At 41.2% G+C, this 12,915-nt stretch overlaps 1 protein-coding gene across 1 annotated transcript in view; it reads left to right on the top strand.

Moving 5' to 3' along the window:
• Positions 1–12,915, top strand: part of EPHA6 (EPH receptor A6) — an 848,112-nt gene that overhangs the window by 821,658 nt on the left and 13,539 nt on the right. Inside the window, exons 16-17 of the mRNA XM_084875438.1 lie at positions 7,055–7,248; positions 9,625–9,696. Coding sequence (XP_084731564.1) covers positions 7,055–7,248; positions 9,625–9,696 — 266 coding nt within the window. The remainder of the gene's footprint in view (positions 1–7,054; positions 7,249–9,624; positions 9,697–12,915) is intronic.

Raw genomic sequence — 12,915 nt, 5'->3', positions numbered from 1 at the left:
CAAATTACAGTGGGGAGGGGAGAGAGATCTGGGGGAGATAATAGATCAACCGAAGGACTTGTATACATGCATATAAGTACAACCAATGGACATAAAACTCTGGGGAGGGAGGGTATGTATGGGAGGGAGGGAGGGGGGCAAAAAAAATCAATAAGATATATTAAAATATATTTAATAAAATATATTAAAAAATAAATAAATAAAGATCATACTATTGATGACCTTAAAAAAAAATTCTCTCTAGTTAATTATCAACCCTTCATACACTGAAACGACAAAACTCAATCTTTTAGACAAAGCGCCCATATGCTCCAGGCTCCTGTCAGTTTTTAATTAAGCAATCAGAAAATACCTATAAAATAAGACTTATCACTAAAGGAATGTTTATAAAGATAAGTACTAAGGTTTTCTGAAGCTTCCCCTAAAATACAGTTTTGTAAATCACATACATGACAACTGGAGCTCTATTCTTTAACTTGACAAAGCATCATCCTATGACCTACATGATGGGAACAGGTGGAAAAAAGCAACAGTTGCTGTTTGGGGGCACTCAGCTCACCCAGCCGAGGAACTGCAAATGTTTTGTAGTGCCAAACAGAAAATGGGACCCGGTCAGGGTGAAGACTAAGAGCCAGAATCGTGGTGAGCCACTGCAGAATTTCAGGCATGGGAAGAACATGATCACAGTTCTTCAGAAGGATTGCTTTGCATGTACCTTGGGAGATGATTGGAGGAGGAAAAGCAGTAACAAGGATGAGTTAGGGCCCAGGGGTCCTCAAACTTTTTAAAGTGGGGGCCAGATCACGGTCCCTCAGAGAGCTGGAGGGCCGGACTATATGAACTACTAATTCCTACTGTAACACCTCGGCTGCGCTCACTGCCCAAAAAACCTGGCGGGCCGGATCAGACTCCTCTGCGGGCCGCATGTGGCCCGCGGGCTGTAGTTTGAAGATCCCTGATAGCCAGTTTAGCTTAGTGGAAAGTGCTTCACTCGTGCAGGAGGCAACCAATCAATGTGTTTCTCTAACATTAATGTTTCTCTCCATCTTTCCCTCTCTCTTCCACTCTCCCTTTAAAAAAAATCAATGGAAAAATATCCTTGAGTGAGGATTAACAACAAAACAAAACAAAAAAAAGATGAGTTAGGAGGCTAAGGCTATTTCGGTGATCAAAATGATAAATCATTTGGAGAGGAGCTTAAAAATGGAGCAGATTTACAATATATGAGAGTGGTAGAATCAGCAAGATAAGTGAATCTTGAGCATCAGGGAGAAGGCAGAGGCCAGAATAGTTCCCTGATTTCACTTAGAGGAAGAGTGGTACCCTTTGCATGAAATCCCAAAAGAGAAACAGGATTAGTTTTGAACAAAATTAAAATCTAAGTCATGGGTATGATGACATTATGAAGTGGTATGTCCTGGAGATGACTGACAGAGAAATCTGCAGAGGAAGCTGAGCTAGAGTTTCAGCAGTGGAAGTATAAGCAGATAGGTGAGAGTGGGAGCATGTAGGTAAGAGAGGGCTTAAGATTTAATTCCGGGGAATGAGTCAGGAATGTAGCTCAAGACGTAAGCAGATTGTCTCTACCACTGCCATGATTCAGAGGCTACCAAGATGGTGATACTAGTCTGGTCTTCAAGGAATTACTAGCTACATGACATTAATCCATTCTGCTCATCAGTTTGCACTTCAGTTTTCTTACCTATAATACATACATAAACAATAATAAGGAGTTTTGAGACTTCATTAATTAAGCTATGTTAAAACACCTGGCCCAGAACTCAGCACATAATAAGCTCTCAAAGTAATATATTTTAGTTTAATCTGAAATCAGAAAGCTCATAGAGAATTAAACTCATCATCACTCCAGCCCCAAAATCGCTTCTCCTCCTGTGTCCTCTGTCTTTGGCAGTTGATCAAGGTCAAAACTTAGAAATTATTCTTGTCTCCTCCCTCTACTGCCACATCTGATCTTAACCACTCCTGTATTCCTGCCAAACCAGTCAATGTCTCTAAAAACAGGACAGTACCCATCAAGGCCATTCTGATCTCTCCAGGATCCCTGCAAGCTGCCCGCTGGCCTCCTGCTGGCGTCCCACTCCACACATTCTCCACACTGCAGCCAGAGTGAACTTCCAAAGGCAACTCTAATGTCATTTACTTGCTAAATTCCTTTTCCACGTTGAAAATTATTTGTTTATAACGTGCAAAATAATTTATAATCTCAAGAAATATCATTTTTACTTAATCTTCCAGCCTCAAATATCACCATTCTTTCTCTGAGGTCTCTGTCTAGCCACAGGAATCTACTTTCATTCCCTGATAAGGTTAAATTGCCTTTCTTCCCATCTAGTTGATTGTGCTAGCTTTTATATATAGGGTATCCCAAAGAAATGTATACACACTTTGAATAACTATAAAGGCAGTGTTTATTGAAATACATTTCATTTTCACAATTGAGCTATCAGCTTTTACAGTGTGCATACATTGTGAGGGGACACCCTCTAGACTAGGGGTGTCGAACTCAATCAGAGAAGGGGCCAAAATCTAAAATCCAGCCTAAATCGCCGGCCGAATGGTTTACTGAACAGTCATAAACTGACAATGTCATAAACTGACAGCGGAGTGCAGTGATGACAGCGCGGTGCGGGCCACATTGCAAGGCCTGGCGGGCTGGATTTGGCCCGCGGGCCTTGTGTTTGACACATGTGCTCTAGACTCAGCTCACCTTCCCTGAGAAGCCGTACCAAAGCTGTGCCTGGTGTTCCCGCACAGGCTCTCAGAGCTCCCTCACCTGCATGTTATCTAACATCTTAGTAGTCTCACTCCTCAGTCTCCTTCACTGGATCATACATCTCCTAAGTAAGAAATATTTTGTACTCATTGAATTATACCTTTATGCATAGTATGCTCAATAGCACATTTAAGTGACTGATATATCTGAATAAATTAAAAATTCATTAGAAATAGATATCTTTTAACCATTTTTGTGAATCATATTGCTTGAATCTTTTCTCTGGCTACCTTCAGAATTTTTAGATTTGTGATCTTGGGCAAATAAACCTCTCAATTTTTAAGTTCCTGATCTATAAAATTAGAATAACAATCGTACCTTCCTCATAGGGTTATTGTGAGGATTAAGAGTTGATACGTGCAAATCATTTACAGCTGGCACCTGGAAGTCCCCAAGAGCTCTCAGTTACTAGCTCTTAATATCACTGTCATTGTTACCATTGTTGTTATTTCTATTCTCCTATAAGGTGGAATGCTTAATGTTTAACATTCATGAGGCAGGGCTCAAGACAAATTTTACAAATTAAAAAACTGAGGAAAGTTAAAAACCAGAGGCAGCAAGAAAAATAGTTGTGAGTCCCCAAATCTTTTCTCTGTCCCCATGGGAAGGCACAGTGGGACCAGACACACAATGAACACATTATGGGTAAAGGCTTCAGGAGAGAACACTCTCTTGTCACTCTCTCTTATAGGACAAGCATGAGCAACTTTGTCAATAAAAAGAGAAGAAATTGCTGGCTTAGCACCAACAAGTCTAGATTTGGGTGTCAACTGTTTACCGTTGTCTGGGAAAGTCAGGCACCCAGCAGCCAAGGACTTTGGGGCCCGTGGGAGATGGTAACCCCCTGGGCAGGAGGAAGAAGCCACTGGGACTACAGGAAGCTGAGTTTGGGTCCAGTCTTGTCTCAGGGAGCAAAGAGAACCCCAGTCTCCCCTGGCTCATTCTCCAGGCAAACCAGAGTGAGACATGAGATCATTCTGGACAATGCTGTTTGAGGCACCATTGTTTTAATATTTCCTTCATAGAGGAATTCAGTTGCTATCATGCTTGTGCTTTGAATCCATCTTGGGTACCTTGAGCCTCCAGGTTTTCTGAGAATCTGCTCCTCTACTAATATAAATCCAAAAATATCTTCCAATAACTTTTGTTCAGTCAATAACATTTATTAATGTGTCAGGCACTGTACTAAATGATGAGAATGCAAAATAGAGAGAAATAATCTCTGTTTTCAAGTATATGTAGCTTTAAAGGAAAGGCAGATGAAAAATTACAATACAATGTAATATTTGCAATAATAGAAATGTGTACAAGACTCAGAGCATTTCCACTTTGCAAAATGTTTGTTTATAACATGCAAAATAATTTATCTCAAGAAATATAATGTTTACTTAATCTTCCAGCCTCAAATATCACCATTCTTTCTTTGAAGACTCTGTCTAGCCACAGGAATGACTCTGTTCAGCCAGAGATTAGTTTACAAACTATGAAGTAATTTTTTTTTATTTACCCAGAAAAGTAAACTTAAGATCCAAATAAAAACGCCAAATAAAAACACTGAAGTCTAATTACTAGATGTTATGACAAAAGACAGCTTGGTAATCACCCCTAAAATTGTGTAAATTAATGTAAAATTGTCGAGGAAAATGTTATATCAGGAAAACTGAAAGGCATTTCTGCAGAATAGCCAGAGGAAATTTTTGGAAGCTAAAAGGAACTATGTTCAGATTCCATATCTGTCACCTATACTGTGTGAATTCAGGCAATTTTCCTAACCACTCTACATCGAAACTCTAAGGATGGGGATAATACTCTACCATGTTGTGTTATTTTAAGCAGTAAATGAAGAAAAATATGCAAAGCACCTACCACATGATGATACTCAGTAAAGGCAGCTAATTCTTTTCTCAGAATACAACCTCAGTTGTCATCCGCTTTATTCTAAGCTCTTGTAATTGGGTAACTGTGGCAAATTGACTATAGAGCTCTCTTGGAGTGGGATCTTTAAGTCTTTTTAAAGTGGAATTCTACCCATTTTTCTTAGTACTTTTCAAAACTGTCCACAGTAGATTTGAGGTGTTACAAGCATTTTTACACACATCCTGTTGTGCTAAAATGTGCTGCAAAATGTCTTAAAACTCAAGCCTCGGCAGTAGCAAAGGTACTCAGAAAGCAGGTAAGAAAAAATCCTGTTTAATAATGGAATGTAAAATGAATAGAAAAATGCTGGTATCCTGACAGGTTAAAGTGTTCTGGTCACAAAGACACTGATGGGATTATGAGAAATTTCCTATTATAAAAAAATATAAATATATATTAAAAAAATTAAAAAATAAAGCTGAGCAGTTCAGAGGTTCTTAAAGGAATTTTACTGCTCCTTTTTTTTTTTAATATATTTTATTGATTTTTTACAGAAAGGAAGAGAGAGGGACAGAGAGCTAGAAGCATCGATGAGAGAGAAACATCAATCAGCTGCCTCCTGCACACCCCCTACTGGGGATGTGGCCGCAACCCAAGTACATGCCCCTGACCGGAATTGAACCTGGGACCCTTCAGTCCGCAGGCCGACGCTCTATCCACTGAGCCAAACCCGTCAGGGCTTACTGCTCCTTTTTACAAACTGTCTCTAGCATAAATTACAGGTATTGTAGAATCATGTTAAGTGGTGTCAATTTTAAACAAAATTAAAATAATATGTGGGAGTTTTTTTAAATTACAGAACATGTGTAGATGGCACTATAATAAAGGGTATTCTGTTAGTAATATTAACATTTGCACTTTTATATTTTTATTGTCAAGAGAGGGCAGGGGTGAGATTGAATTGTGTTTGTCTTTAAATATTTATTTTCCTCAGTTTGCCCATCTCAAAAATGAGGAAAATAAACCCTTTTTCTTTGCCTTTCTCCATGAGATGATATAAGAAGAATACCTTTGAACACTTCATTAAAAAATAGGTTACATAAATTCTGGGTTAATTTTAATGCATTGTTAAGAAATTCCCAAGTTGGTCATATATTAATATAATCAATATCTTGCCTTATCTACTGATTATATTACAAAAATAAAAATAAAACCTCATCATTCACTTGTTGCTCTTAAATTTGGGTTTTTGTGTGTTATTAACATTGACTTCTTTTTTTATTTAAAGTACATAGTCTCCTTTTTTTTTTTTTTACCAATTTACCTTCCGCTAGCCTCCCCTACCTTCCCCCCACCCTACCCCCCACTCCCCACCCCACCCCCGCACATGCCCTCACCCCCCTCCCAGTGCCTTGTGTCCATTGGTTATGCTTATATGCATGCATACAGATCCCCATCCCCTTTCCCCCCACCCCCCGCACTGCCCCAACCCTTCCCAACCTTCCCGCTGTCGTCTGACAGTCTGTTCGATGCTTCTCTAAAAAAAAAATTTTAAAAAAAAAATAGATACAGAGGGAAAAAAGCATCTAACTTTGGCTTCTTATAGAGAGTTCTTTCTCTAGAGCTGTGCTCCCCCATAGATTAGCCACTAGCCACATGTGCCTTTTTATATTTTAAACTTTAAATTTTAAAATGCTAGCAACTGGCCACACGTGACCAGTTGCTAGCATTTTGGACAGAGAACATTCCATCATCACAGAGAGTGCTATTGGAAGCGCTGGCCCAGAGAATGCTGGGCTGAACGCCCCTGTTGCTCTGTGGCCTTAAGCTAAACATTGATAACATTTCAAAGATGAAATGATCTTAGAAGTTATTAGAGGACGACCTACAGTCATGCATCAGACTAATGGAAAGCAAGGAACAAGTGAAGAGGAATTCAATAGGAAATCAAGAAGAAATGATAACTAGAAAAAGAATACACATGGAGTTAGGAGTTCTTCAGCAGAAGAATATTTTACTTAAAACATTTGTTACACCTGGTTTGCACTAAATGCATCAATCTTATGCTGACTTTCTGATGTCCTAAATGGGTTTTGAGATGTTCCAGCTAAACCACACAAAAACGATTTCTTGACATTGTGATGAAACTTAACCTCCCTTCTGTACACCACGTGCTTAAAATACATATTTTCCTCTCAGAGGGATGAGAGAATGCTATGGAGATTCTTGCAATTTTCCTTCACAACTTTTATTGTCCTTGTCTAGACCATTTGAATTCACAAGTAGTTTTCATATTTACCAATATTTTGGTTTTTACTTCCTATATAAAAAGGAATTATAATTTAGCATATGTATTATCTGCCCCCCAAAGTAAGAGAATAACCTGTGTGTGCTTGCTTTTAGGTCATTCTGTCCATTGAAGAAGGTTACAGACTTCCCGCTCCCATGGGCTGCCCAGCATCTCTGCACCAGCTGATGCTCCATTGCTGGCAGAAGGAGAGAAATCACAGACCAAAATTTACGGACATTGTCAGCTTCCTTGACAAACTGATCCGCAATCCCAGTGCCCTTCACACCCTGGTGGAAGACATCCTTGTGTAAGATGCATAGAGTTGATTTTTCTCCCTTGACAATCAATTTCTTTCAGGCTATAAGGCAGACTAATAGAGAGGAGGAAGTTTGCCTTGATAACCGCCTAGTTGTCTGCCTTTTAGAAAACGGTGTACGAACTATATTTTAGTTCGGAATGTACTAACATTTTAGAAAATTGTGTTGTTTTTTATCCACAAGAAAATAGGTTCCCCTTTTCTTTTCTCCATATCTAATCTTCCTGAAATTTTTTATACTTGTCCTGTGTGGGTTTCTGGTATTTACATATTCTTTATTTACTGATCCTTCCTTACTTTTATAAGTAGAATGTGTGCATGCCTGCGGCCCCTTTAGTTTTCTTGTCCATTTTATGTATGTTCTGTCCCTCTCAGGGGTCCTCAAAATTTTTAAAGTGGGGGCCAGATCACGGTCCCTCAGAGAGCTGGAGGGCCGGACTATATGAACTACTAATTCCTACTGTAACACCTCGGCTGCGCTCACTGCCCAAAAAACCTGGCGGGCCGGATCAGACTCCTCTGCGGGCCGCATGTGGCCCGCGGGCCCGTAGTTTGAAGATCCCTGCAAGATGGGCAATTTGTGAGCCTGCCAGGAGCAAGGATGTTCCCTGCTGATATGATCACACCCAGCTGTTGTTACTTTCCATTCCTAAAGCCAAAGACAAGAAAATGAAGGCACTCATATCCCACTTTATAAAAGATCTACTCACCTCTCTCTGAAAAGCAATTATAAGAAGGGAGTACGTAGAAGGAAAAAATAGTATCATCTGTGTCTGAAATTATTACATTTAAAATATTATTATTAAGTTGAACATATATTTCTTTAGGCCAAATTGGACTTAAAAGTAACCAAAGCCTTTCCAAAACTCACTTTCCTGGCTCAGAGGATGGCCAGCAGGATACACAGATATTTAACTTTAGGTCACAAGTTCAAGTCAGCTCGGTTTTTAGTAACAGTAAGGCCGAAGGCTCTTCGAGGACTGCTTGAAACAGGCCTGAGCTCACAGCAGAGCACATGTGTTCGCCTCTAAATCACTAATTGGCATCCTGAGTAAAGTGAAGCCAAGCATGAAATAGCCAGAGATTACACTATCACTCTAGCCATCTTCCCTAAAGCAGTCCCAGCCAGGAAGCTGTAAAGTAGGGGTGGGTGCGAGGTTGGAAGGCCCTCTGGATTTTATCACAAAAGCTACGACAGCCATTGAAGATTTTTGAGCAAGAGAATGGCAAGATTACGTTTGCAGTTCTTAAAGATCACCCGAGGATGTGATGTAGACTGGAGTAAAACACAAGGAGACTGGAACACAAGGAGACAATTATATATTTGCAGCAAAACAAGCTAGAAAAAATCAGGGCCTGACTTATGAAATGGGAAATAGGCTTGGGGTCAGGAGAGTTTAAAAATTAATTTATTATTAAGCAAGAAAAACAAATGTGTCTTGGTCATTGATTGAATATATAGCGAGAGAAGGAGAAAAAAGAATCAAGGATATTTGTCAAGTTTTTTTCTTAGACAAGCTTGTTGATGCTATTACTACTAGAAGGGCAAGATTTTGGAATAGAAAGGAGACCACTTTGAGCATGAGTAGAAAGGTCCTAGAGGCAGTTATTTGTGTAGATTGAACCTCTGGTGAAAAGATCTAGGCTAGAGATACAGGTTTGAAGATCATCAGCTTATAGATTGTAGCAGAAGCTTTAAGTGTAGTTAAGGTAAACACTGGAGATTAAAAAGAATACAAATTAGCAGGAATAGAATTCAGTCCTCTGGAACACCAAGATTTAAGAAATAAACTGAAAGAGAGTACAACTGAAGAGCCAGGTAGGTAACGAGGAAAGCAGGGGAGGAGTGGTATCATAGAAGCCAGAACGAGAGAGATCCAAGGCTCCACAAAGCTTCGGGGAGAGAAAAGGGGAAGTATATCCATTGAGTTTATTTTTTCCCACTTATCCCCCATCTACCCTCTTCCACCACCACACCCCCCTGCGCTGCTGTGCTCTCCTCTTCCCCACCCACAGTCACCACACTGTTCAATTGAGCAACAAGATGCCCAGGTGTTCATGGGCAGCCTTTGCGAGAGCATTTTCAATAAAGTTGTATAAGACAGATCGCAGTGGAGGAGGAGGTCAGAAAGAAGAGCAATAGAAAGTACGAGTCTGGTATTGTTTTTGTTTTTCAAGAAACCTGTCTCTGAAGAGAAAGAGAGTTAGAGATAATGTCTTTATATGTTTCTGGAAGAGTCAGGCATGCCTGAACATTGAGGAGAAAGAGCTAGCAGGAAGGGCTCATGGAGTGAGTCTGTGTTAATGAAAGAACATCGGCCCCTATAAACTGAAATCACTGATTCTGGGCTTCTCGTTATGGTGTAGGGTCGCCGGACCCCACAGCCAGTGCCCCCCAGCAGAGCTCTCCAGCTGCTCTGTGGCTATACAAGCAGGCAGGTAAGAGTTTTTTGTTTTTGTTTTTGTTTTTTTTAAGAAAGAGATAAAACAATTTCTTCCTGCTTTTTCAAGATTATGAATGTTCGTCATATTTGGAAAATACTGATGAAGAATCTAATATGAGAAAATACCAAAAGTCAAAATGATGATAAGAGTTGATATCAAGAAGAGGGCTCCTTGTCTGAGGGCCGGAGGCCTGTGGCTCGGCGGGGTGTGCGGTGATGAGTGCACAGGCCAGTGAATGGCAGGCTCCCGGAGGCCTGCCACCTGAGGGCGGAAGTTGGTGCTTTGTATACAGTTGGCAGTTTGACTGAATTCTCAAGTCTAATCTGTGGGAGACCAAATGGAGGTTTGTGTTACTGATTTGCTGTCCTTGGCACACACATGTGCACTGCTGCTGTTGCCCTTAACATACTTTTCTTTGGGAAAACAAAAAGAACCAGTGTTCTAACGGTATTGTGCTTGAACTCTATCAGCATTGTTTTCCCAATAGCCTGAATGGGGCCCCCTGTCCACCCCCTCTCCTCCACTGCTGCCCACTCACCCTGTCCCTGATGCCAACGCACTGAGACTTGAGGGAGAAGAGACATGGTAGACAGGGCTAAGAATGTTGGGTGGAGAACGCCTCCTTTGTTATGTGCTTAGAAAACTGGCACTGCCCCTCGAGCTCCTAGTGCCAACGCCCAGTCGTGTGTCCCAGACTGATATTGGATTAAGGAAATATGACAGATTCCCTCCCATAGAGCTCTCAGACTGGGAAAGGAGTCTAAGTGTGTAACCCACAGTGACTCTTACTAACTAAACTCTCCTGCACTGGCCTCTTCCCTGCTATCCCCAAACTCCCAAGGTTCTCTCACACTTCTACGCTGGCACAACTCTCATCCTCTAGGTCCCCATGGCTTTCATTCCACTCTAATTGCTTTTTCTCAAGAATTCACCTGAGAAGATTTTAACCTTTAGAGTATTAAGAGGGGAAGAAATTAAGGCAACAGAGGGGGATGGGGAAGGCTGGGAAATCCACAGCTTAATAATTTTATGCTAACATATTGGAAATTTAATAAGCTGTAAATTTTAATATCTATAATATTTCATTTCAAAAGACACACCTAATAGAAATAATGTTGGGCAGAGAAGGCTTTCCCTATTTGGAGCAGCATCTCTAAATAATGCTGGTAGTCTTGGGCGTGGCACGCTCCCATGAAAGCATTCAGAGCTCAGTGCAGTTCCCGACCTTCTTGCTTTCTCTCCTCCTCAAGAAGGTGTGTGGATATATTAGGAGGCATAGTGTTATTGTTACTACAACCTTAAACTGATTGTAAAAAAATAATTTTGCAAAAACACCTTTATAATATAGGCAGTTATCCTTTCACATGTGTGAATTTCATACTAGTTTCACTTTAATTTACTCTATAATTCTGCCCTATAATCTTCTTTCAAAGAATTATTTGTGTCTATCACATGGTGCACAGCCCCTGGGAGAAAAGGCCCAGTCTGAGGCCGAGGCCACGTGGGCAATGGCAGCAGAAACACCTTTTTCTCCTCTTCCCTGACCGCCATGATCCATAGTCAAGCATAGTCCCAGAGTCCAGCCCCAAGTCAAGCATAGTCCCAGAGTCCAGAGTTACACTTGGGTCCAGTAGTTTAGTAGCATAAAGTGGTTTGATGGCTATATAGGTGTTCTTTCACCCATCCCTGCCTTCCCAACCCCCCTTCCCATCCCCATCCACATTGTCCTGCACATTCACTCTTCAGCCCCACTCGATTCTTCCATACACGGCAGCCTGCTGAGTGCTCTCTGCTGTCAGCTGGCCAGTGCTCTTTCTAACAGTGCTGCAGTGTAATAGGAAAATAACCCTTTCCTACGATCTCTGCTCCAGATCCCCACAATGTCATTGACACAGAATTTTACAGATTCTGGGCTCCTTGACAACATTAGCTTTAAAAAGGTGACATCCAGGGCTGGGCAGCTGCTGGTCAGATGGACCAGTCTTTGACAATCACTTGCCACAAAAAACATTCTGTTCAGGCCAGGGCACTGAGAAATATTCTCACTACCTATTGGACCATCGCTAAAGATCTTATAATGTTTTAGCTCTTAGGAACTGGAACCACCACTTTAATTTTTATTGTTGAAAATATTACATATGTCCCATTTTCCCCCATTGATCTCTCCCACTCCACCCCTCCCCTCAGACCTTCATCACCCTATTGTGTCTATGGGTTATGAATACACACATATGAGTTCTTTTGTTGATCTTTTCCCCCCACATATACCCTCCCCTGCCTTCTCTCTGAGGTTTGACAGTCTGTTTGATGTTTTTTATGTCCCTGGGTCTATTTTTTTTTTTAAATATTTTTATGGATTTTTCACAGAGAGGAAGAGAGAGGGATAGAGAGTTAGAAACATCGATGAGAGAGAATCATCGATCAGCTGCCTCTTGCACACCCTCCACCAGGGATGTGCCCGCAACCAAGGTACATGCCCTTGCCCAGAATCGAACCCGGGACCTTTCAGTCTGCAGGCCGACGCTCTATCCACTGAGCCAAACCGGTCCCGGCTCGCTGGGTCTATTTTTGATCATCAGTTTATGTTGTTTGTTATATTCCACATATGACTGAGAACATGTGATACTTACCTTTCTCCGACTGGCTTATTTCACTTAGCATAATGCTCTCTGGGTCCATTTATGCTGTTGCAAATTGGTAAGAGTTCTTCCTTTCTTATAGCAGCGTAGTATTCCATTGTGTATTAGGGGTGTCGAACTCAATCAGAGAAGGGGCCAAAATCTAAAATCCAGCCTAAATCGCGGGCCGAATGGTTTACTGAACAGTCATAAACTGACAATGTCATAAACTGACAGCGGAGTGCAGTGATGACAGCGCGGTGCGGGCCACATTGCAAGGCCTGGCGGGCTGGATTTGGCCCGCGGGCCTTGTGTTTGACACCTGTGGTAGATGTACCACTCTTTTTTAATCCACTCATCTGCTGATGATCACTTAGGCTGGTTCTAAATCTCAGCTATGGTAAATTGTGCTTCTATGAACATAGGGGTGCATAAGTCCTTTCTGATTGGTGTTTCTAGTTGGGATATCGTCATAGAGGTGGGATCACTGGGTCAAATGGGAGTTCCATTTTCAAATTTTTGAGGAAACTCCAAACTGTCTTCCAGTGGTTGCACCAGTCAGCATTCCCACCAGCAGTGAAGGAGGGTTCCTTTT

The sequence above is a fragment of the Pipistrellus hanaki genome, assembly GCF_964339955.1.
Source record: "Pipistrellus hanaki genome assembly, chromosome: 2".
Lineage (NCBI taxonomy): Eukaryota > Metazoa > Chordata > Mammalia > Chiroptera > Vespertilionidae > Pipistrellus > Pipistrellus hanaki.
This window is presented reverse-complemented; position numbering and strand designations above follow the sequence as displayed.